This window comes from Xenopus tropicalis, chromosome 1, assembly GCF_000004195.4.
Source record: "Xenopus tropicalis strain Nigerian chromosome 1, UCB_Xtro_10.0, whole genome shotgun sequence".
Taxonomy (NCBI): Eukaryota; Metazoa; Chordata; class Amphibia; order Anura; family Pipidae; genus Xenopus; species Xenopus tropicalis.
In genome coordinates, this window is record NC_030677.2 from 138,682,467 (window position 1) to 138,709,607 (window position 27,141).

At 36.8% G+C, this 27,141-nt stretch overlaps 1 protein-coding gene across 1 annotated transcript in view; it reads right to left on the minus strand.

Annotated features, from left to right (window-relative positions):
• The window catches only part of auh (AU RNA binding protein/enoyl-CoA hydratase), a 152,853-nt gene that overhangs the window by 86,503 nt on the left and 39,209 nt on the right, over window positions 1-27,141 (minus strand). Inside the window, 1 exon segment of the mRNA NM_001126065.1 lies at window positions 21,406-21,492. Coding sequence (NP_001119537.1) covers window positions 21,406-21,492 — 87 coding nt within the window.

Below are 27,141 nucleotides of genomic sequence, written 5' to 3' on the forward strand. Positions count from 1 at the left end.
AAAAGCTAATAAAGCTAGGCAAATATCTATCATTATGGGGGCTGAAAGATTCATTGAGGTGCCAATTATTTCTTGGGCCTACCTTTGGTTTGTATTGGACTGATATTGTTATAGCTGCACGATGTGACCAAACGACTGACTCTGTAATTAGAGAGCATTGGAGTTGGTGCAAAAAAATAATCAATGCAGGAGTATGCTTTTGTTCAGTTGGGAGAAGAAAGTATAGTTTCTGTCTGTGGGGTGTAGTGCCTTCTAGATGTCAACTAGGGCCCATGATTTGAGGGGATTTGTAAAGGCTGTGGGAGGTCTAGGAATTAGTGTTCTTACAGAAGAGCTAAGGTAGCAGACATTACCAAATTAAAGCCACCTATTATTATGGTTGCACATGCTATGTTCCCGATCTGTGCAATTAAGGCTCTTAAGATAGACAGACATAGGCATTGTATTAATTACCCAGTAAAGTACCTTGCAACATAATATATTGGCTTTCTACATCTTTGTCCACCTTGTTACTTGAATTCTAAGGCTGATGTAAAAGGCCACCCCCTACGTTTGGAGCCAAATGTTGTGTAATAAACTTGTGAATAGCATTGTGTAAATATGGGAATGGAGAGCCCTCCAAAAGGTGTGTTTCTTGGACGGCAATAATATCTTATTATTATTATTATCTTATCAATGAAGTCTTTGATAATATCTGGCCACTACCGATCCCTTAGTAGTCCTTTTACATTATGTGAGACTATAATAATTTCCTTCAAAAGGAAGTGAATTAAACTATGTGCTATACTGCAGCACCTTGCAGAAGGGACCTCCGTTGTTTTATGAGAATTAGCATACTGAACAGTTAAAGAAGATACAGTTTACATTGTCATCACCTAGGTTTTATATTTAAAATATATTTTCACACCCTGAAACAAGATGCTGCTTTTAGACTTTTAAAATTATAACAACAACAAAAATCATTATTATGGAGCTAAAAATGCAATCCATCTGGATAAGTATGCCCATTTCACAAACAGCTTGCATCCCATTCTTAAACAATATCCACCCTCAGCAACCAGCTGAAAAAAAATAACAGTAAAGTCAATGTAAAAAAAAATGATGAGAAGAACAATTCAATAGTCAATCTTCATCCATGCTGATATATGAATTATCTGTTTGCCCTTCTTGCAAAAAGGCCTTCTTTGCTGAAAGTGTCATGGCTTTTTACTTCACAGGTATCTGCAGGTGCTTGCCCATTTAGCCTCAGAACCATTATATTTTAATAGACACTGAACATACACACTGATATGAGTTATACAATCAGAAGAAAAACAAATGGGAATTATTTTTCCACACAGATATATTTTGAAGACCTAAGATGGGAGTTCGCCTTAGGAAAAGGTGAAAACAGTTGTGGAAAAAGGCTGAAAACAAAAGACATTTGTCTTTACCGAAGCTCAACTGCTATGTGCGTGGCGATCTTTCATTTTAATGGGGCTGGCCTTTTAAGTATAGAAAAATGAATGTAGTTCTCTGGACTTATTTAATTGTCCTGTAATATCAATAATTATAAATTAGAGATATAACAAACCCGTAATTATGGATTTGGCCAAACGCTGAATCCTCCACAACAAATTATGTCAACAACGAATAATAAACCAGATCCTAATTGTATGTTCACATTTAACTGTAAATTTATCAAATCATCATATCTATGAAAAGAATTTATTTTTTTTCCTTTGTCCAAAGCTTTAAAATCCCATGATTTTAGGGGTTTGGATTTAGTTCAGCTGAACAATATAGATTCCTCTAAAACCAAATGGCAGGCAAACTCCCAAAAGAAATCCTGGATTTGGTGCATCCCTAAAAAATGTATTTATTTTGTACCTTCTGCAAGTAACTGCTGTGAGCAAGGAAAAACTGCAGAAATGAAAAGGAGCAATGTCAGCAAGGACAAAAACGGTGAAATACTAAAGGAACAGTTGCTTTAATGACTTGTAAACCCCCCATCCACAAAAATGGTATTAGTGAACAGCCTCTTTAATCATTTTAACCCACTCGGTCCCCACCCCCAAGTCAAGAATTTACATTGCCGGCTAGCTACTGAGCACACTCAGTTCTTCTCAGGTCAGATTACTAAGCAAGTCCTCCAGTCAAGCAGCCAATGAAGAGAGGGCATTCCTGGTTCCTATAGAAACTCTGCTCTAGCTGTCTGCTATTGGGTTTTTTTTCTTAGCTTCCTCTCCTAAGCTCAGCTCAACCATTACAGTGCTCAATCCAAGCCAGACATTTTATCAAAGCAAATTCTGCCTGTGTAAGCCTGCATTGTTGATTGCATTTACTTTACACCACATGTGGTGTTTGCAAATGTAAAGGTGATGATCTGTTTTAGAAAAATGTGATGGAACTGGCAAATAAAGGGAATATATGCAGTACAAATGAGGCCGTTTGAGTGGGGGAGATGTGCCCAACTTATATACATTGTAGGAAACTGTAGGCTTTACATGTCCTTTAAAATTGCTGGATAATCAGTAAATATGCTAAAGTTCTTGAAGAACACTCTGTAAGTAAAGCCTGGGGTTTTTCAGATAAGGGGTTTTTCGCATATAGGATTTTTCCATAATTTGAATCACCATACCTTAAAAACATTTTTAACTTTAAATAAACTTTATAGGACTGTTACCTGCAAGGATTTATGCAAAAGTAGAGTACAATGTACTATTAATTGTCACAGATAAAAAGTAAATGATTTATTTGTTTAATCTGTGGAGAATCTGAGGGAGATAGCCTGCCATAATTCAGAGATTTCTGCATACTGGGTTTATGTATAATTGAAACCATACCTGTATAAGGATGTCACACCCATGCACAGTTGAATGCTTGGAGTGATAGTTTAGATAAGGCGGCTAAAGTAGGCTTGATACCAGAATATAATTAGTAACGGAAGTTTGCTTACAAAAAAAAAAAAGTGATCTTCACACCTTGCATGGAATAGTTTATATTAGTAATTCATTTTTGTAGATATTAAGATGTTATCTTCACACCCAAAGAATAGTGGCAGGAAATGCGGGTCTATCTGATATTTCAGCAACCCTTTTCCCTAAATACGTGTCTAGATATTGCTATAAATGTAACCACAGACCACAAGCTTCACTTTTTCTACTGATATATATATATATATATGTTAGTATTATTAGTTGTAAAAAGCTGGAATACAAAATTTGCTTATACTTGATCCTTGAGTTGCTTCCATTGAATTTGTGACTGCTACCAATGATTTATGAGATAATAATTACATAGCAGTAGACATTAAAGGACAAAGAGAGAATATGCTACACAGATTAAGTCAAACTACAAAGCAGAAAAACAAAAACATGCAATACAACTAGAAATAACAGGAAATGTTTTCTCTTTTAGTGTCAGTAACTCCACTTTAGCATCCAAACCACATTCTCAATAAAGTGAATAAGTGCTTCGATCAGCAAAACGGGTCACGTGGCTTCAAAATCCACATGCAAGGTTTTTCTTATTATGGGTTTAGCTCAGATGTACACAAATACAGTCAGTACATTTGTAGGTTGCCATCAACAGTTGTTTTTAAAAAGCATAGGTTATTTGAGCGACTATAACAGTTTTTTAATTGCATATGTATGGGTGTTTATAGGTCTCTTTATTCTTTAGAGCACCCCCCTCCATTTTTAAGTGTCAGGAGCCCTGCACAGGTTCCCTTTCACAACCTCATCACTGCAAAATTTCAAAAATTCAGTAAGCTTCCCATATTTGTCAGGCTAACTGGTGGTTATCACCAAGAAGAAACGTGCACACTGGCTTACAAAGTGAATGCTCCTGCAGTGCAATACACAAAGGCCACCCTCGAAGCATGGGAGTAGTAGCCTGCACCACCCCCAAGAAAAAAAAGGAAGACACTAAACTTGGTGGAGAAAAAGGCCATGGCTGTTTATTAATAAAGGTTTTAAACCATATATAAATTCATTTAAAATGCTATTAAATAAATAACTACAATAAGATAAAAGATTTATGTTGCCAGCCAGCCCCAGCAGGCCACCCTGTTTATGAGGAAACATAAGCTCAAACAAGTCAAGATCTAACCTCCAAAGTGAAATTAACAACATGGCTCTAGACTGAAGTATAGTGAAGCATTTACTGAAACGTTGTATTTGCTGATTCCAAAGCAGAGCTAATATATATTTGCAACAACCTATTCTAAAGAAATGAGAGACATTCCAGTCCAGTATATTCAATTAATGTATTGTATGCTTATTGTGTGAGCACATTTCAACAGCATTGAAAAGAATTAGACCACAGTAATGTAAAGGGCACAGGCTCTACGACAACCACTGCCTTTACTATATTAGTAGCAAACTTCCTCCAACATTTCAAACCAATCTGGCTCATTCTCAGTCTGAGAATCCAAACAGAATCTCAAATGAATCCAGGTATTTAAAAATTAAAAGGATTGTGCAAGCAATTTCCCAGCCCCTCAGTGATATAAGGGCTTATTTACATCCACGGATGCAGTGAGCAATTTCAAGCACAATTGCTATGTTTCTTTTTCAAAATGCAGTGTTTTTTTCCCAGAATGCAAGAGCCAGCACTTCACATGATGAAGCTATAAACATCCCGCCACCTAAGGCTGTAAAACACCCTTCATTTTTATTATGATTATTATCATCCTTAATTTATATGGAGCAGGCATATTCTGCAGCACTCCCTATCATAATCACATATACTGTGGACAATTTTTTTCAGGAGCCAATTAACCTGCTGGTATGTTTTTGGAATGTGGGAAGAAATCGTAGTACAAAGAGGAGCGTACAAAGACACGGGGAAAACATTCACACTTCTTGCAGTGAGACTGCTGACTGGAACTTAATCACTGTGTAAAATGCGGATTAAATTTCTTCACCCTTCATATGATATGCATACATTCTAGCATCCAGTAAATTCATATAATTCGATACTAAGTTTATCAACAAAACACCAGAGGTAAGATTAAGGGGCACATTTACTAAGCAATTTTGAGAAAAAGTAGATTTTTTTTTAACTTCTAGATATTTTCGAGGTTTACAAATGAGTTTTTGCCAGTACTTGCTTATTCTGATATGGTTTCTCGAAAAATGTTAGTTTTTCAGAAATTTTCCCGAAAAAAATTAGTTCTATAAATTAAGATTTTTTAATGTCTAGTTTACTCTTTCTAGGAAAAAAAATTGGCAGGTTTGATCTGTGTAATACCATTAAGTTCTATGGAAGGCTTCAAATATTAGAAATGTTCGAGTTTTCCAAGAATGAGCTCCAATGCTGCTGGAGCAATTACTGTTTGGGAAAAATAAAGAGGAAATGAACGGCCATTTAAATTTCACAAATTTCTTAGTTTTTAGAATTTTTTGGCTCGAAAAAATCGTTGTTTTTCGGACAATAAACCCTACTAAAATTATCGTAAAATTTCATAAATACTACAAAGATCAACTTTAATTCAAATTAATACCATGTCAAGTTTATATGACTCTCAAGGCCAGAAAAAAAACACATTTTAATAAATCTGCCCCTAAGTGCCTGATGTCAAATTTATACAAACCAGTTGCTAGGTGGAAAAACATTAACAAATAGGCTTATTCAATGGAATAAGTAATGGCGTGGAGCCACACAGTTTTATTTCAAACAATTAAAAGATACAATTACATAAAAATGCTAAGCCTAGAAAGGAAGTAGTGTTTGAAATCATTCAGTTGTAACACATGCTGCAGCCAATCACATTTAAAGAAAGGTTAGTAAATTACACACAGAAATACTTTTACTTTAGCACAGAAACATTGCAAACTTGCAAACAAGTAAGAAGTACAATCTTGTAATAAAGCTTACTGAAATGATAAACTGTATGTGGCTGTAAAAGTGCAATGGCCTACTGCATATAATTTTGTTTCAGATGGGTATTAGCTCTCTAGTGCTGTCATAATAAAGTGTCATGGCATCACTGCCTAATGGCCAACCAGTTCCTTAATAGTTAAGATCAGTTACTGGCGTGCAAAGGGACCAAAGGAAAGTCAGTGGATAGCAATTGAGAAGCACTCCTCAGGAAAATAGCTGGCTGTGTCAAACAGGATGAGAAAATTGCTTAATTAATACTCAACCAATGTCAGTTCTCACAGTAATCACGAAATTTTCAATCAACAGTCAGATTGTGTAGAAATGGAAGAAATTCAAGACAATTGTTACCCTACCCAGAAGCGGTTAACCATGAAAGATAACTCCAACTGCAAGGTGTCTTATAGTCTGTGTATGGCAGGGTAGCAAGGAGAAAGCCATTACTTTCCCCAAAATATATTGTTGACTGTCTACACAGTCATGCTTCAAGACAACGATCCTCAACACACAAGTCATTCTACCAAAGAATGGTTAAAGAAGAATTAAGTGAATGTTCTGGAATGGCCAAGTCAAAGTCCTGACCTTAATCCAACTGAAATTTTGTGGAAAGCTGTTCTATATGGAGGAACGGGCTAAAATTCATTAAATCAATGTGCAGGATTGATCAACAGTTACCGCAAATGTTTAGTTGCAGTTATTGCTGCACAAGGGGGGTCACACCAAATACTGAGAGCACAATTTACTTACTTTTGTCAAGCGTAGTTATGTTATTGGCTCATTTATTTATTTTTTTCAATAAATACATGACCAAATATAATAATTTTAGTTTTATTTGTTTCACTAGGTTTCTTCATCTACTTTTTGGAGTTGTTTGAAAATCAGATGATGTTTTTGGTCACATTCATATAAAAATAGAGAACATTTTAAAGAGTTCTGAAACCACATTTGCTGTTTTTATTAATCTAATGGTTCAGAATGTTGAATGTAGACAGAATTTTCACCTGACTTGGACAGGTGACACCATGTCACATGTGTATGCTTATCATACTAATATATGCACTTCTTTAACCGCATGCAGAGAGCAATTACAATTGCCTGAAGTCAGAAGATTTGCTACAGCATTATTAGCCATACATCAGGTGTGTGACTGTTGGGTAACCATCATAGGCTAGCACAGTTTTTATTTAGCAGCAATAAAGCATATATTCCATTTTGGCTCAGTAAGATGTGAGGTTTGTTCCTAGGTGCTAAATTAAATTGAAGAGCTTGATTTTATAGGATTAAAAGAGGTAGCCAAATATAGATTTTTGTAAAATAAACAGGAAGTGTCTGCATTCATAAATAATACTATCTTAAATTACATAAATGTTTTACTGTTCTATCTACAGCACTGCTAAAGCCTTCTAAGCCCTGCTCAACATCACATCAGAGCTACTGAAAGTTTCTAGGCAGACATTTCAGCATATATACCCCCTTAGTTTATTTTAAAATTGCCATCTAGAGCCCTCTTGCTCTTGTCTATCACTAACCTGCCCTCTGACAGATCAGCTATGTTTCATGGTTATCATTCAGCAACAAATGCCTTTGTGTTATTGGTCCCTCTATTGCATGTGCCTTAGCAATTGTATATCAACTAAATATCTTCCTACCCACTAAGCTACATAATGTTCATTACGAGGATATTGTTATATACATACATTGTAAGATACATAATAGGAGAGATTGATATAACCATTTCAGATGAATGGTGGAAATGTTTTCGAGAATACTCAAGGTCCTTTTGCTTTAGATACATTTTTACTATTCATTATAAGAGTTCTGTAAAATTTCCTGATGTTTGTTTCAGACATAACATTTAAATGTTGCAGATGATATCTGGTGAGAAACGCATGCAGAAAGCTCACGTGTGTTAGCATTTCTTGCCTAGGTTGTTAAACAGTAACCTGCATTTGGAGGGACATGCAGTCACTGGACCATATATCCCTTGTGAGTCATGTTTCTTCTTTGGGAAATGTGTTTTACACTGTTTTCTAGACACTGTGTCACTTCTTTATAAGTGAATCACAAGATATCAATTCACAATAGGTTAAAACATTGCAAACTGAAATATCCTTGCATTCTGGATTCTGACAGTAACAAATGGAACTGTTCTGTGCAGTATGCAGATTTCCTGCCACAGTCTGTGTGACTTGTTGGTTAATGATTGTTAAGGAGAAAACAATACAATTTTCTTTAAAACTTAATATTAGAGTAAACAAGGCAGAGTAAATGAGGCTATAAGCAAAAAAAGGAGAAAATATATCAGCAACTTTCTGTTTTTCTATAAACAGATGTGCTAAAAGATATGCAAACAAAAAAATTGCCCTCTTGACAAACATTACTGTTGAATAGTTTTGATTTATGAAGAGCTGACCATAAAGATCATTTACGGCAAAAGCTGAAGCATTTGTTGTACAAATATATGCCTTTCCCTTATTACAGGTTTTGATTGTAAATGCATGCCCCTCTCAGCTGCCAGTTCAGGGTTTAGTATCTGGACAATGCACCTTAAGAGTTTTTACTTTGAATAGTTTTCTCTTGTGACTACAGAGAGATTATGTAACATGTTACATGTAACCACCACAAATACATTACAATGAAAGCAGGGTGTTTTTTAACCTACAGAAATAGAGGGTATAAAATAAAACTGATTTTACTGTACATACTTTTTTGTCACAACATACCTTATAGCAATAGCAAACTTCTTCAGCCATGCTCTTATTTTCACATACCGTATATACTCGAGTATAAGCCAAGTTTTTCAGCACCAAAAATGTCCTGTAAAAATTCACCCTCGGCTTATACTCGAGTCGGAAATCAAGCAGGTTTTCAGAAAGATCTCACCTGTACAAGCCTCTGCCAGTGATAGCGATTAACATTCCCGTTCCCACCAGGCTACCTAAGAGTGCGCTTTTCTGCGCGTCTGGGCGGAAGTGACTTCACGCGCCCTCCCCCCCTACATGCACGCTTCTCTCCTGGGACCCCCTGCCAGCGCTTCCCATTCCCGCCAGCATCAGTAGCCCCACCAGCCTCAACAGCCCCACTAATAGTGTCTTTTGCGCCCCTGGGCGGAAGTGTGCCCCTGCAGTTTCAAGGTACTTGGAAAATACAATTAGCTGAATTATTATTACTAAAGTTATAATTAAAGTTCTAGTGACATTTACTGAGCTCTGGGGACAAAATAAATCAGTTTCACTACATTCCACACATGCTTTTATTCTCTAATTTGAAATTAATTGTTTTTCTTTGAAATAAATATTTCATAATATATACCCCACTGATGGCTCAATTAATGTCATTTTATTGGTATTTATTTTGATTATTGAAACTTAGAAGTAGCTGCTGCATTTCCCACCCTAGGTTTATACTCGGATCTGCTTATACTCGAGTATATACGGTAGGTAGAATTTCAAAGGGTGGGAGACTTTTCAGCACCATGCTGATACACTGGTGCACTCCCATACACTCCCCATACAGTTCGGCTACAGAATATATGAATATTTATTTTAAATTCCTGCTACATGGAGACTGGTTCCTGTTTACACAATATCTTCTTCATATAGTGTGCCCTTAGCATCACAACATTTTATATATTATTTGTAACATATACCCCACAACACAGTTAAAGCAATGTATCATCCAGCAAATAATTTTGAAATATTTATGTATCATTGTTATGTATTTCTAGTGCCTGGATGTCTTTCTAAACTTCCATATTTTAGAAATTTCAAAAGTAAATTACCTTTAATTATTCTTTCTATTAGGGCATGGGCAATGCACATGGAGCGGTTTGTTCACTTCTCTCAGCCTGCGTTTTACCTTCAGCAGATTAAGCTGATTGGCTTCCATATGTTGATACGTGTGCCTGCGCTGTAAACTACAGCATCTGCCTCAGTGCAGACACATGCAGCAGAGAGGAGTGTAGGCTAGACAGAAAATGTTTGCTTTCTTGTTTTTCGGGCTAACCTATGTACTGCCCTGCTTGCACTGAGGCTGAAGTGGTAGTTTTCAGTGCTGGCACATGCAACACTGTAGGGAAGCGGAACAATGTAGGCTGAGAGAAGCACACAAACCACTCCGTGTGCCCTTGCCCTAAAGATAGTTCGTATATCACAAAGCATGACATAGCTTCTCTTGAACAAGATTATGCTTATGAAAGCACAAAAGTGGTATAATTACTACTTCATTTTACACATGGTTTTTAAGACATAAAATCTATTTTTTTTCCAGGGCCATGGTCACACCTCTACATATCCATGTCCCTTTATACACAACCATGTTTGCGAACCATATTAAACACCAGTAAGCCTGACCTCTTTTTCTGGTTGTGTGACAGTGCCTTGCATAAGACAAGATGGCTTGGTGGAATGCACAATTGCAGGCAAGTACGGTAGCGCAAGACTTGGTCTGAATTGAAAGGCATGTGGCCAATTTCCTTTAAAAAAGCCACAAATGCTCTGTCAGGTTCTTTGGGGCTAAGAAGCACAAATTATCAGTTGGATGGATGCCAGGGCTCTAAATGAACCATTCATGAACATAAACCTTTATATACCTTGGAGAATTCAGTGCAGCTTTGACTATGTAATTCTAGTTAATGTCATGCTGAAATGTGAACTCTGTCCTAGCTTCACATTTCTTGCACAGAGGAGCAGAATGTTTCTCTGGATTTTTTTCTTCATTTATTTTCCCTTCTAGGCAGACAGACCCAGGAAGGCTGTGCTGCCATACAAATATAACAACGCCATACTGGCTGGTACAATGCTTAAAACAAACTAGGAGGGTAATGTGGTTGGTAAAAAACGCTGTGGCACCAACCCTGAGACTATGGCTAGCAAGGTTTGTAATAATACATTTGGTCTCATACAAATGGGAAACAAAAAAATTAAGGCGTGTATGAATAACAGAATACTCCAAATGCTATCTTAACAATCCATATTATAAAGCATAATGTACATATACATTGGTTGGACAAAAAAATCTATAAACTACAGCCCTTCTGGTTAGTATTCTGTATGCAGAAAATGCAAAATTGTTGAGAAAATTAAATGGACACTGAATAATTTTACAGAAAATGACAAAGTAAATAATTTACCTTCACAAACCACTGAAGGTATTTTGAGTGATGTAGCATGGCAACCAAATAGCATATGTGTACAAATAATAATAAAAGGCTGCCAAGGAACAAGCTGCTGCTAATGGCAACATTAATCAGTTAGGCTGCTGCATCTGCATTGCATTACTATATCAATGTAAATAAACATAAGCACTCATGTTTTCGGCATTATACGCTTTAGAATTCTTTTGCGGTCAAATATATCAAGGGAAAGGCAAAAAAAAAAAAAATAGTTTTTAATGCAAAATCACTGTTTAATCCAGCACAAGCCTACAAATCTAAGGGGTGGTGGGCTTTAGTTCAAAAGAGGACGTTGAATGTGGAGTACAGCATGCTGTAACAGCAGATACAGCAAATCACATTTAAACCCATGAAATCATGATTCGAATACATTCCATTGGATGCAATCGGCTGATCTGATTGTGTCTCATTAAGTGAAAACAGAATATGCAGCATTCCTTTTTGACTGTTGCCCTGCCTTAGATACCTGACTCATACTGGGGCTCATTAACAATGGACAATATTGCACAAGTTCAGTAACCTATAACAAACTATTATTGACCAGTCCACTGCAGGCAAAATAATAAAACAAAACCTTTGATTTGTTGCTAATGGTTACTGCGCTGGTGCCTAGTTGTACGACACATCACTTTGTGAAACTCATCTGTATAAAATATTCATGAAAATATGCATTCATGTGAGAATTTGAAGAAACAATAAGATGCAGTTTTACATTCTTTAACAGTACAATCTGACATTAACAGCAATGTATAAATAAACTAGTGATGTCTCTATCCCAGTCTGTACTCCAGTTTCAGACTACATGACTATATCATGCAAGTGCAAAATGTAATGCCACACCTACAACTCCCTAATTGCCATATGGTGTATAACATCACAGCCACATTTCATTTTTAAAATATTGCAAAAGCTCCAAAATATTCTATACATATTTTTTCCTTCAGCAACAGAAAAAAGGAGCAGGAAGTTTGGAGGATGTGGGAGGCAGGGCCGGCCTTAGGCCAATTGGACCTATTGGGCCCTGCACCAGGGGAATAAGCACATAATGCTGTCTAGCCCACCCCCAACAATGATTGCCCAATAATGCTGCTTTGTATTCTGAGTTATTAAACACAAAGTGGGCACTGCATACTGGTACCCCAGGGTATGCACTGTATATTGTGTTTAACTGAAATGCTGGGGGCCAATGGAACAAGAGAAAGAGAGGTGAAAAGGCAGGGTTACAACATTAGGCTATTTGCCCACCCAGCCCTGGAACCCTGTGCCAGTTGGCAACACCTTGTGTAGGGACCCCTGCCAAAATGGTCCCAATTGGGCCCTGCATGTTCATTCCTATGAACTCTAACTTTCACCCACTGATAAATATGCTTCTAAAAATCCCATAGGAATGAATAGAATATGGGTACATTTTTATGTATTAAGCTCTAAACTCACATTTTGATAAATCTGCCCCAAAGTTAGAATTACTTTTAAAAGCATTTAGGAACCTTTCATTGTGTCAGACTTTCTAATGTAAAAAAAAATCTTTTTCTGCTGTTTTGTTTTCACATGATATTTATTATTGTGATTGGTCATTCTGTTACATATATGTTTCTTATTGGATTTTTGAGAAACAAATTATTATAATATTATAATGCTACAACAAATTAACAGAAAAAGCTGACTGAAACAGTTTTTTTATGTTTCTCTGAGTTTTTCCTATGTTTTTTCTCTGATTGGTTGTATTTTCTATAAATATCTACTTCCTGCGGCTCCCATTTAGCCCCTAGGGCATGAAACGCGTAGGGTTTATGGGGATGTTTTAATGTAACTTTGAACAAAGTTTTTTTTTTTACTTTTAAATTTTGTGACCCCTGTGGAGATTCCTGAGTGCCTATATGCCCACAGTGGTTGCTGTTTCTTGATATTATTTTTTTTTTTTAGTGCCAGTGATCACATTAAAAAACACCCCTGTAAAATTTGTGTTTTTATTGCGTAACTACTAAAGCTTTACCCAGTTTGATAAAACAATATCTGTTCTAAACTGGGCCATGTAGGGGAATATTTGTTAAGCTATGTAAAAGAGATAAGTGAATATAATTGACACTATATAACTTACATTGTGACTTTAAAAGGCTCTCTCACCCTACTCAATAATCTTAAATCCTATTCTTTTGTGTTAGTCAAGCAAAATAAACTTTCCTCATACTTAATAAATTTGTTTCTTTCATTCTTTTAGAATCCGCAATCACAGGAAGCAAGGAGTCATTAATAACAAGCTGTTATTAAGGCAAGCTTTGCATTGTCCCTAAATCTCATGAACACACAAGAAAGAAGGCAGCTATGCATATGTTCAAGCACAGGCTATGGGAGATTATAAGTACCGGTAGTAAGGAAGAAGGGGACATGTGAGCAATGTAGTGACATCTAGGAAGTGTTGTGTATGGAAAGTGAAAGCGATAACTATGCCAGTAGCAAAGACACAATTACAATAATATATGACAGACAGCTGAATAAGTGGGGATGGATGTAAAAATAAAAAACAATAGAACCATGATTTACATTTCCCAGGGGACAACATCGGAACTGTGTAAATTCCAGGAAAACAAAATTCAGGAAAAGTTAAATGCAGCTGGATTGTTTGGGTAAAAAAAAGGTGTAAAATGTAAATTCTAGGGACATAAAATCGGTGTTCTACTGTAGTTTGAAAAGGATACTCATTTTATGAAAATGTATATCCACATGTAAACACAGAATTTAACAGAATTAAACATTCATTTGCCAGATGAATCTGTCCCATTAGGGTAACCGATGTGTTACACCAGGTCTAAGGAGTTATAGAGTAATGGTTTAGAAGTTTAGCTTGAAGTTAGACTGGCAAAAAAAGTACTCACCTTTTAAAATTTGCCAATTAGTTTTTTGAAATGTATTATTTTAGTAATTACATTCGGTGAAATATGAAGAATGTTATAAGGTTCAATGAAACTACTACTAAATAAAGTTTAGTGCCAGTTTTGTCATCTTATTCATGCTGTTGCTTACTTTTTGTTTTATAAAACAAGGTACCGTATATACTCGAGTATAAGCCGAGTTTTCAAGCCCCAAAAATGTGCTGAAAAAGTGGCCCTCGGCTTATACTAGAGTATATACGGTAACTTTGCCTTCATTGAGGGATCGTGGGAGTTGTAGTTCCCAGGCACGGTCACACGGCTGCACGGATAGCCGGCAAACACACCCACGGTGGAGATGTAAGAGGGGAGCGTATTCTCTGTAAATCAGGTGAGAATACAGGTTTTCCCAAGGTCCGAGTCCCCAGTCATCACTAACTTCACCACCAGGCTGGGACGCGACGGAGCAGATACGGCCATTGTGCGATACCTGGCACTGACCGCTCCCCGCCTCACGGACTGAGCCGCCCCTTTCCCCCTCCCCAGGTAGGTCCGTACAGGCAGCGCTAACCCGTGGCTTGGGCAGAGCTGAGAGGCAGCAGGCAGGGCTCTTCCGCATTGGCACATTGTGCAATCTTTCCATTGCCCGTAATGTTGCACAGGGAAACGCTCGGCACGCACAGGTTCCGGTTCTGTTGAGCAGTTTAGTCGCTCGTCTTGTTTCCAGAGTTGCTGCTACGTGGTGTGAATGCTGCACATGTGCAATATTACTACCTGTTACCTGCAGCTTTAATTGCATCAATATCCAGTTCTGGTAATACAGAATCAGTGTATCCCTGGCCCTGGCTTGGGACAGACCTACATACACTACACTGGCCAGGCTGCCTGCTCTTGAGATTCTGCCTTTATTCTGCTCATAGCAGCAGAAACAGCATTTCTACTGAGCAGGCGACTTCTTTCATGTGTGCTTATGTCACTTAACTAGTCTGTGTAGCATGCTGTCTTGCCAGATTCTCACTCTCTGCTTCTGGGTAATGGAAGTGAAAAGCTCAAATGCTAAATGCATATTCTGCTTATTAAACTTGTATAAAGGACATATATTTTTGTGAATGCATTATAGCAGGAAAGTAGATATTTGCACATTACTATCTATTTAGTGGGGCTGATGCACTCTCACAAATAGAAGTTATTAGACAGTATAGACAGTTAAAAAAAAACAACTTAGCAGTAGCTGCTGCATTTCCCACCCTAGGCTTAAACTCGAGTCAATACATTTTTCCAGTTTTCTAAGGTAAAATTAGGTACCTCGGCTTATATTCGGATCGGCTTATACTCGAGTATATACGGTATTTATCAGCTGGTAACTGTTTAAAAGGAAACATCTAATTGATTGCTATTAGTTACTGATACCGTGCAAACTTTAGTTTTTTTTTTTTACATACTGGGGTTACTCTAACCTGTACAATGTTTTAACGTTTGTAAACCATTGTTTAAACCAAAGTGGATTTGAACAGTTTAAGAATTGTATGTTTATATATGTATAAAAATCCAACAAAACCTTTCTGACATTGAGAAAGTACATGCCAAACTGATGTGACTTTTAGAGGACCTATATAAAACCATAAACAAGTTATATGTTTATACAGTTTATGTGAGACCTATATAAAGATATGATCCCCTGGGAATCAGGGTTCAGATTTACTTCTGCAGGAAGCCAAATCTTTCATGGAGGAAAGGTACTTGCATTTTAAACAACTGCGGAGTCAGTCCTTTCCGTTTTTTAACCACTGATAATCTAACTACATGTACAAATGTAGAAAGCACTGCTGTTCTTTAAAATGCAAAATAGACAAATTATAGGTACAGCTCTGTGATGTCACTGGTAAATTTGACCTAAATACAACATACTTTCCATTTTAAGTAACTTGTGCAATAACCACAACAAGGCTAAAGTTTGGGTTTGAGAGAACAGGTTTATATCAGGGATGGGATTATTATTCCAAAACACAAAAAACATACCATAATGAAAAAATTATAGCGCATACCATACTCACAGAACATTGAGATCTTAAAATGCAGCCAAAAACATAGCTTTCCAAGTGACTTAGAAGTATGTATTGGGTTAGTTTCACATGTTGCAGAACACTAGTAAGAAATGGCACAAAGTTTGCCCTGGTGTAGGAAACCATAATATAGCAAATTAGGTTGAAAAGATACATGTCTATCAGGATAAACCTAAATAAAAACCTGCCTGAAATGAGAACTGCTAGCTGATCCAGAGGAAGGTTAAAACCCCATCTGAAGCTGCTCCAATTTGCCTGAGAAGAGGTAAAAATTCCACCTTGACTCCTTGATGGCAATTGGATCAGTCCCTGGATCAACTTTGTACTAAGAGCTATTTTCAATAACCCTTTATTTCACCACTTGGTAAAATGCCTTCCACCTCTTCTTGAAACCATAATATAGCAAATTAGGTTGAAAAGATACATGTCTATCAGGATAAACCTAAATAAAAACCTGCCTGAAATGAGAACTGCTAGCTGATGCAGAGGAAGGTTAAAACCCCATCTGAAGCTGCTCCAATTTGCCTGAGAAGAGGTAAAAATTCCACCTTGACTCCTTGATGGCAATTGGATCAGTCCCTGGATCAACTTTGTACTAAGAGCTATTTTCAATAACCCTTTATTTCACCACTTGGTAAAATGCCTTCCACCTCTTCTTGAAACTATCTAATATATCAGCCAGTACGATTGCTTTAGGGAGAGAATTCCACAACTTCACATGTCCCTTGTTTGTGATTACCATCATTTTAGATATTTGTGGTATTTACACATTTAAATATAATTAGTTTGAAAACTGACTACTGAGTACCAAACTTTCACTAAACAGCATCAGGCTGGCCTGCCAAGATATCAGGTAATATTCAAGTTGATACCAGTGCTGGGGGCCCTTTATTCTTCTATATTTACAAGGAATTTAATTTACCTTTCTTACCAATGTCCAAGCATGCTGCATTGTTGATATCTCTATTCTCTCCTATACTCTCACTGATAAAGAGCAGCAATGATTGCATACGTTTAAATAGAACTTTGAACCCAACCGGCTGTTCAATCACTGTGTAGCTGAGCCAGAGAGAGTACAACATGGACTACACTGTGTAACTGCAGCCTGCCAGAAGGTAAGTCTTTGAAAAGAGTAGAGCCTGTATTTAAAATGAAGCATGCTAAACCACTGGTATAATGGGGTTTTTTTTACTTGTTCTTTAGAGAAGTGGTGAGCATGAAGAAAGGAAGTTGGAGTAAAAAGAATAAAAATCCTAAGTCCTGCTCTGCTTCAGCAGATGGGCCTTAGCTAACATAGTCTCTAGAAGCAATGTCAGCACAAGAATTATTCACAAGGAGGAAGGGGTACTTATTGGTGATCAGAGGCAAACAAACCTAATATCACAGTGAGTAATGTCAAATGTCAACTAGACAGGTATAAAGGTCACTGCCTTGGAAGCACAATCTCTAAAGGTGGCCACACACGTGGCGATTTCCGATCTTTCGTGCGACCGGCCACTAACGTTCAGGGCTGAAACGGCAGATAAGGAGGTAGAAACAATAGGATTTCTACCTCCTTCTGCGATTCAGCCTTCTATGGCGCCCAATCAAAATCTTTTAACCCGCCTGATCGGCAAGTCAACCGATATCAGCAGCCTCCTGCCGTCTTGCCATACACGCACCGAATATCGTACGAAACGAGGTTAACAGCTTAAGTGATTAATGTAATTTATCCGGTAGTCCGATGAAATAGTCTGGGTTTGGCAGGTGCCAGGACAACACTATCTGACTGAAGGCATCATACTGAAGGTAACATTTGGTGGGGGAGTAATAATAGTCTGGGACTGTTGGGCTAGGGTTCCTGGTTCCATTTAGGATTACCTTAAGGCTACAGAATACAGTGACATTCTTGACTCCATGCTTCCTATTTTGTGGCAACATGTCCGGAATTAATCTTTTTTATTTCAGCACAATAATTACCCACATGCACAAGTGCATAAAGAGTGTGCCATTATGAATTAAATATACTGTTAAACACCAAAATGCATTTTCTATTTTGTTTTCTTGCATATACTAGAAATGTTTCTCTATGAATCTCTATCAATACATTTTTAAAAAGGATAAAGAACACAAAAAGGGGGGAGGAAAGAATGACAGAAGGCAAAAATCATGTATTCAATTCACATAAATGTTATGAAGAGAATACAACAATCCTGTTACCTTTACAAACTGCGGAATGTACAAGGCAGTAGTAAAAATGAATATAGCAGCCTAGTTACATAGCCAAGATGACCTTTTTTTCAGAACAGCTTACTATTATTGTGTATAATTACATTTACTGCCTCAAATTATCCAATTTCTTCAACCAATCTAGTTCATACAGTGTTTTTAGATGGGGTGGGGAAAAGTTCTTTATAATATTGCAGACACAGTTATACAGATAATTTATGTCAGCTATGCTCCTCAAGTGTAGTACAAATACTTCAATGCCCTTGCATACACCATCCATTAACAATACACCTGACTTTGCCTGAGAATGTGACAATAACCCTACAAAAAGGATGTTGTCTGGTATAACGGGGCCCCCTCCTATTATTACTTATTAATATTAGGCATGTTATAATAGGCTGGCATGAAAAGCAGCCAAAATATATAAAGTTACTGTAGTAAATAAAGCACATGGAAATACACATTGTTTTTAATGTGAAAAACATTTTCCTCAAAGGCCAGCTGTTACCGGACTGCATCTGTATGACAGCATAAGCATTTCTGCAATATTCTAAAAGCTTGAAGTGATTATTCTCTAAGTTAGCCAATAAAGGTATCACCTTAAAACCACTTTTTTATGTTTCAAATCTAAAGTTTTACCCTTTTCCACTGGCCAACCCGGTACAAACCCTTTACCTGGAACTGCACTGCTTTTATGTATACCTTGTATAAAGAAGACATAGCATTTTGCTACCTTTTGAGTAATAAAAACTGGATACAAAGACTTTCTGCAACTGCTGTTGGTGAAAAGGAAAAGGAGTGTCTCTCCCTTTGTGAGAGCTTGAGCCATCGCTGCGGTTTCTTGTTGAATTAAAAAATAACTAGAGAATCTTGTCAACATGAAATGAGAATTGGGAAAACAAGCTGTATAAAAAAGTGGCAGGAAGCCATACCCTAGACTCTACTAACCAGCATGATGAAATGAAAAAAACTCTTTAAATGCCATTATACAGGCTATGTAATTATGCATTTGGAAACCAATAAACATTTTGTTATGCTTGTTTGCTGAGCAAAGCTATTCTGATATTGGGCCATAAGAACTGATAGAGGCTGAAGTGGCAAATGAGCCCTTGATATCTTGCAGAAATTCTAATTAAGAATCTATAATGCGACCCATAGGGGCACATTTACAAAAGCACGAATGCACGAGCGTATTTTCTCCGATTTTTTCGGGCGTCCGCACGACTTTTTCGGACGTTTGCATGAAAAAATCGGAAAGGTTTTACCGCTGTTTACAATTGTTCGGTACGAAAATTTAGTGACTTTCGGATCGCCAATATGATATTATCGTGACTAATACGATTTTTTCGTAAGCATTTTCGTGATATTTGCGATCAATACGATTTTTTCCCATTCGTGATTCGGATTCGTGGATTAGTAAATGTGCCCCTTAGTGTTAACACTGTAACACAATGAATTTTATCTAAGCCCCACATAAATATCAGTACAGAATAAATCAAACAACCATAAGTGCACTTGCACTATAACATCAGTACCATAGATCTTATGATCTCAACACCTAAGGGCTCTGGCACACGGGGAGATTAGTTGCCCGCGACAAAACTCCCTGTTCGCGGGCGACTAACCTCCTCGAGTTGCCATCACCTGCAATCCCACCGGTGAAAATGTAGTCGCCGGTGGGATGGCACACGTGGCGGCGCGATTTCGGCAAATAGCAGAAGTTGCCTCGCGAGGCTTTTTTGCCGATTTGCCGAAATCGCGCCGCCGCGTGTGCCATCCCACCGGCGACTTACATTTTCACCGGTGGGATGGCAGGTGATGGCAACTCAGGGAGATTAGTCGCCCGCGAACAGGGAGATTTGTCACGGGCAACTAATCTCCCCGTGTGCCAGAGCCCTAATACTGATCATTTTTTTGTTTTTTATCTGAAACTGATGGTATCAATTTACAATGTGCTTTGTCTGGACATAAATTAATGAACTGTCCATGATTTTGGTGCCATGTACATTGAAATGTATAACTGGAAAACAAGTTCATTTCACCATTACTGAAGATTGCAGAACCAAGTAGCAACTAGCTTTAATCTGTCTATTGCATTTAAAATTGGTTGCCCCATTGCCTGATATGTTACTCATAAAGATGTCATCAATATAATGAGTATATGAGCTGAACTCATCTGAACTGAATTTTGAAAATGGAGTATACTGCTCCTTTAAAGGACATCTAAAGCTGTGGAAAGCAACTTTGTGATGGCTAATATTTTGGCATTTCCTAGTGAAATAAAATGTTGATGTCTTTTAAAGGTGCAGTACACCCCCCTTTTCAAGTTCAGTAAAAGGGATTGTGCTGTTTGCTTATTGTTTTATTCACAAAAAAAATCTCTGGTGAACTTTCTTATTTCTTGACTTAAAGAGCGCAAACAAGAAAACAGGCGTTTTCTTGTTTGCGCTCTCTAAATTCAGTTCAGATGAAAGTTCACCAGAAATTGTTTTTTTGATTAAAACAATACTCCATGTTTGGACATTGCAAGGTAGATAAATAGAATACTAGTGCACAGATTATACTCCTGCATAATGGGCTAAAGCTTATCTGTAGGACAAATAAATCCCAGCATCCCCTTCTTAAAGGAACAGTAACACCAAAAAATGAAAGTGTATAAAAATAATCAATATATTATGTACTATTGCCCTGCACTGGTACAAGTTGTGTGTTTGCTTCATAAACATTACTACAGTTTATATAAATACCCTGCTGTGTAGCCATGGGGGCAGCCATTTAAATTGAAAAAAGGAGAAAAGGCACAGGTTACTGAGCAGATAACAGATAAGTAGCATAGATTCCCATTGTATTCTACACAGTAATCTGTTATCTTCTTATGTAACCTGTGCCTTTTCTCCTTTTTTCAATTTAAATGGCTGCCCCCATGGCTACACAACAGCTATTTCTATTAACTACAGTAGTCTTTCTGAAGCAAACACACAACTTTTACCAGTGCAGGGCAACAGTACATTATATTTTAATTATTTTAAAACATTTTTATTTTTTAATGTTACTGTTCCTTTAATTGTGGTTTGGTATTGACTTGTAAAGCCAGACAGGGACATATGATTCACTTTGACAAAGAAAAAAATTAATTTATTCTGCATTGTAGCAACATAGTCAATAAATATATTTGCAATTAAAGAAAAATACTCTAACTACATTATCAGGAGAATGAGTGACAACTTACCAAATTCGTTCATAAGAGCTCGAGCTTTTGTTACAAAAGGTCCAACTTCGCTAGGGTGCATTTTGGCTCTTTCCTTTAGGTCAGCTCCTGAAAGTAAAATAGATCCAGCAATAAATAGCTGCATATAATATCCATAAAATCTGACAAGCAATTCTATCATCCTTGCAAACGTTCAGATTCATTTCTAAACCACTGAAAATCAAAACATATTTTTATACTGTACATGGGCAGGTCTAAGTATATGTGAGGGATGCCTAGGAAGTGCAGGTAATTATGGTGGCTTGGCACTGCTATAAAAGTTACCCAGGCTGATGCATCTACAAAACAGAGTTGATCTTGGGATAAGTTTGGGATCGTTTGGATAACTGGATTTCTCAAACTTAGAAATATAGGTGTGCCGGCCATAAATTCTCTGTGTGAGCTATACTGGTATGGCAGGCAGGAACTTTGGGCCACTAGGCCTCTATAAACTTCTTGCCCTCTTAGAAGCTGGATGGGTTACAGCCTCTAGTTGCATCATGGATTATAGAGCTAGCTCATGGTACTTTTTGAATGTGAGTAGTCTGAGTTTAAGACTGATTGCAAGGGAGAGAGACTGGAATCCCAGTATGTAGGAGATTGCAGTAGCCTAATCGGGATAGGACATGGATTATTGTTTTAGCAGTTATTTGTTAAAGACAGGGGTGTATCTTGGCAGTGTTTCAAAGTAAAAATGGCAAGATTTTGGCATTAATATGATCTGAGAAGGAGAGTGACCGACCAAAGATAACCACCAGCCAGGCTTCTGAATTAACAGTGTTCATCATTACACCATCAATAGTAATGGTAAAAGGAGGAAAATGGCTAAGTTTGGGTAGGAAGACCATGAGCTCTGCTTTAGCTAGGTTGCTTTGGCTAGGTCCAAGATGGCTTTGGTTCATCCAGAAGGAGATAGCTAAAAGGCAGTTATAATACATTTGCTTCATATGTAGATAATCTAATGTAACAGGGACCCTTTAAATGAATGGAAATAACTTTGTAAAAGCTTTAACTGGTATCAGTACTGATATAAATTGCGCCGCCCACATTGTTCCCCTGTTCACAGCTCAGACAAACTGGAGGAGCAGTGCAAGCATTGTGTCACTCCTGCCCTATGCTAACAGTGTGTATAATAAGACATAATATAATTCTTTCACATATGAAAGAAGAGTGATATCCCTACAGTAAGCTCCAACCATTTGGGTTTTTGCTGCACTACCACCATGTGGGTAAGGTCTTAAAAGTTCTTGTGATAACATGGGTGTGGTTTGAAGTGGGTGTGGTTTAAAATGGGTGAGTGGTCAAAACTGACTATATTATCTGCCCTCCACCAAAAAAGTTCCAGCCCTTGGTACCACAGAAGTTGGACTGGTTTACCTCAAAGAAAATGGCAGCCTACTTGACAGCAACAATGTTTCTCTAGAATAAAATGCCTTAATATAACCTAACCCCCTTAAAATTGTCACAGATTTATCCAAGAACTGCTAATAACAAAGAAAAGAAGATATGTTACACATATGGTGGTCCTGTTCTACTATCCAATCCTTCTGGACTTTTTTTTATCTTATCTGATACCGAATTACATCTCAAGATTTTTTTAAATTTTTATTTGTATGATGTTTTACTTTTGTTGTGTAATTATTATGGTTTACATGTATTGTAAAAACTAATAAAAAGTAAGTTGAAAAAAAAAGCCTTAACATCTATGTAAGATTTTGCTTTTTCTGAATGGATTCTGTGGGGTTAAAACTCTACCCGTTTTTATAAAGCTATATACAGAACTAGGTGAGTGCAGTGTTTTAGATGGCAAATGTACAGATACACCTTAATTCCCACTTCCAAATGCACTTTTAACACATGATTGCAATTTCCTTCTATAGTTTGTATGTTTACATAATATTTGTAAGGTTTGAAAATGTATGTGCAATATTTGTGAAATGTGATTTGATCTGTTTTGTGAAATGTGATTTGATCTGTTTATTATTATTATTAACATGTAGTAAATGCCAACATATTCTGCAGCCCGACAGAATAAAGTTTACATACATGTAACAAACAAGATTGATATAGGAGGTTAAAGAATGCCTTGCTCATTATTGCAGTATAATAAATTGTACTACAGATATGGGATACATTATCTGGTAACCCATTATGCAGAAAGCTCTGAGTAATGGAAAGGCCATCTCTCATAGATTCCATGTTAATCAAATAATTAAAATTTTTCAAAATGATTTCCTTCTTCTCTGTAATAATAAAACAGTACCTTGTACTTGATCCCAACTAAAATATAATTAATCCTTAGTGAAGGCAAAACAATCTTATTAGAATTAATTAATGTTTAAATGATTTCTAGAATATTTAAGGTATGGTGACCCAAATCATGGAAAGATTCCTTATTTGGAAAACACCAGGTCCCGAGCATTCTGGATAACAGGTTCCAAACCTGTATACAGTATATACTATACCCTATATACTGTACTCTAATGCTGCCTATATAGAAATCATGTGTGTAAATAACAGGTCAGATATTTGTACCCTCTCCCCAGCTAATGATCTGGAAGTTGCAGTTCAATAAGAAATGAAAGGCCATCCCAAATCTGCCAGATGTGCATGACTTCAAGTCAGCCCTAAACCTTATTCTTCTGTGAGGGTCAATCAAGTACAATGAACATTATTAAATCTCTTCCTTAAACATGGAGAAGGGGGCAAATAGGGTAATGCATCTAAGATATCAAAGATCTTGTAAACTTGCCTTTTCATCAAGTTAAGAAAAAAAATAAACTAAAAGGTCTGGGGCTGAGGCTGAAAATGGACGAACAATGCACTTGGAACATTATCAGACAATAAATGAAACAATATGGCTTAGGCCACGGCCAACAACAAAGGCAGCAGCTTTCTTCTCCCTATGTGAAACATTACTACAGAGGTACTAGAAGACAAAACCCTTATTTTTCTGAATGCATTGCATTCATGGTACAATAATACAAATGTTTCTATTTTTTCTTTCAACACGTTGATTGACAGGGACATTTTCATAATCGCTGTTGAAAAACTGGAATGCAGAGCAGATATATAAAGCAAAACTAGCCTTGGCTGAGCAAGTAAACAACACAGCTGAAGCATTTTCTACACTATACACATTGCCTTTCAAAACAAACACACACCTATCTAGAAAAATATTTTATAAAAAATAGCTTACCACCACTTAGAAAAAATGTGTGCTCTGATAAGTACATATGCATCATGAATTCCCCAGTTTACTGCACGTAGGCAGATTTTGGGAACAGACTTTATAATGAGAACCATATATCACTTTAGTTTACATAACTTGGGATTTATTAGAGTTTCAGTACACTGTTCTGCTGAGAAGTTTAAGCAGTCATATTAGTCACAGCGATGATTTATTGCAAGTTGTAAACACTTTCAGGGTATTTAGAGCAGCCTCTCTTTTCCGCTATTATTGACTTGATGCTCTTATCTTGTGTATTTGCATTTTATTTTCCTTGAATGCTAATTTTACTAAAGTGCTGGATTTAAAGTTAGTGCTATTAAAAAGAAATTGAGAAAACAATTTAACGTTTTTGGGGAAAAAAACATACTGTGTGCTGTAAGTGAAGTTTGGGAAGTATAATTACTGTATTTTACAAGTCAACAAAGAAATAAAAACTGTTTAAGGCACCATATCTTATAGTCTGAGCTGTGCTTCAAATGAACAACATTAAGCATGTTTATATTGGTCCTATACTGAAACTATCATCATTGATGTGCAAGTACAGAGTCTTGCGCTCGAAACTTCTGTTAAGACTTTGTGACACTCTAGAAAATGGCAAATTTGATAGTATTATCAATCTTCCAAATTTTCTGGTTCAGTTTCTAGCTCAACTGAAATCTTTATTCCAAGGAACACCTTGTTGATTTTTATGAAATATTTATTAAAAGAGACCTGTCATCCTAGGAAGTTATTCCAATTTTTTTGTTTGTCAAGCAAAATAAACTTCACTTACACAATATAAATAATATAAATCTTGTATCCTTCAGCCTTGGGATTACACAATCACAACAAGCAGGCAGGTGCCATTTTGTGGACACTTATTAAGGCAAGCTTTGTATCATCCCAAAATCTTGTTTTTGAGATAAAAAGAAGGACCAAATGCCCAGGCCTATGCACAAGCTGCACAATTAGATGGTGAGGAGGGAGGGGGAAAGTGAGTGCTGAATGGAACAAGTAATTGTCTATCCCGCCTCTATGCCTAAACCTGGGATTTCGAAATGGGTATGGAAGTGTTAATAAAAAAGGGATTTGGATTTCATGTTTAATTTGAAAGGGACTTTTATTATACAGTTTTTTATGCCTGGGTGACAGGTGCCCATTAAATTAAGGAATATTGCCCTTGACCATAATATTTGTACTTGGATAGAGAACTGGCAGTTAGATAAATTATGGAGAGTGGTGGTAAATAGAGCATTTTCCAGTGCTGACAGTGAAGCAACTCAGGTCTGTAGAAGTTCCATACAGGATGTTGCCTCTTGCACAGAGATATGATAACAATGGAGAAGTGAGCAGCAAACTGAATAATGAGGGTCGGCATTGATAAATACAAGGTTATGCATAACTAACATAAATGCTAGTCATATACTAAATAGAATTGTCTTGGGGGTATGTTTAATTGAAAGGTTGGGTTTTTTTTTATGAACAACAGACTTTGCAACTCTAGGCAGTGTCAATCAGTGTCTTTTAAAGCTAATAATGTTCTCTCTTGTATTAAAAAGGGCACTGATTAAGTGATGAAAACAAAATTTTACTTGCTTCTTTATAGATCAATGGTAAAGCCTCACCTACTCTGGTAAGTGGAAAGGAAGTGGAAAGGAATAATTACTCTATATCATGGTTGGGGTTGTTTTCTATAGAGAAGAGGTGCTTGCAATCTAACATACAGTAATTATTTACAAATACATTAAATGGCATTTACAGAAGCATGCCTTTTTTAAATAGAAAAGAACAAAAAATAAAATGCTCTCCCCTTTAGACTTGAAGAAAATAATTTTCATGCTATGTAAGGAGATCCTTGAGGTTCATAGGGAACTTAACCTACTCACATTAAGAGATGTTGAGAAAGATTTAAAATGGACACGACAGAAATTTTAAGGGGAATTAAGCCACACTCAGTGTTAGCCAAAAAGCTTAGAGGACAAATCCCACACCACTATAATCTCAATCAATAAAGCAAACAGTGAAAAAACATTTTGGCCAAATTAAATTGCAATAACCTTTCAAAACTACTATACTGAACTCTATAACCTACCAATCTCTCAAACTTCCACACAGCACATAGAGATCAGCTGCAGAAAAGCTTTTATTTTTGCAGATTATACCCATACCACCCTCTCACAGCCAGACTAAGTTACCCTAAACAAAATAATAACCGAAAATACAATTCATTTTTTTCCCTTCTTGAAGGCTCCTGGACCATATGGATTTACATATGCATATTACAAAAAAATATTCCCCACTTCTAAGCCCACACTTAACAAAACTTTTTAACTCTTTTCTGCCAGATAATCCAATATCCCACACAAGGCTGGCTTCTTATTTTACTCTCCTACATAAAGAAAGCAAGGACCCAAATCTCTGTGGTAGTTATAGGCCAATTGCTCTCCTAAATTCAGATCTTAACGTATTTACCAAACTTTTAGCAAACAGATTGGGACCCCTCATGC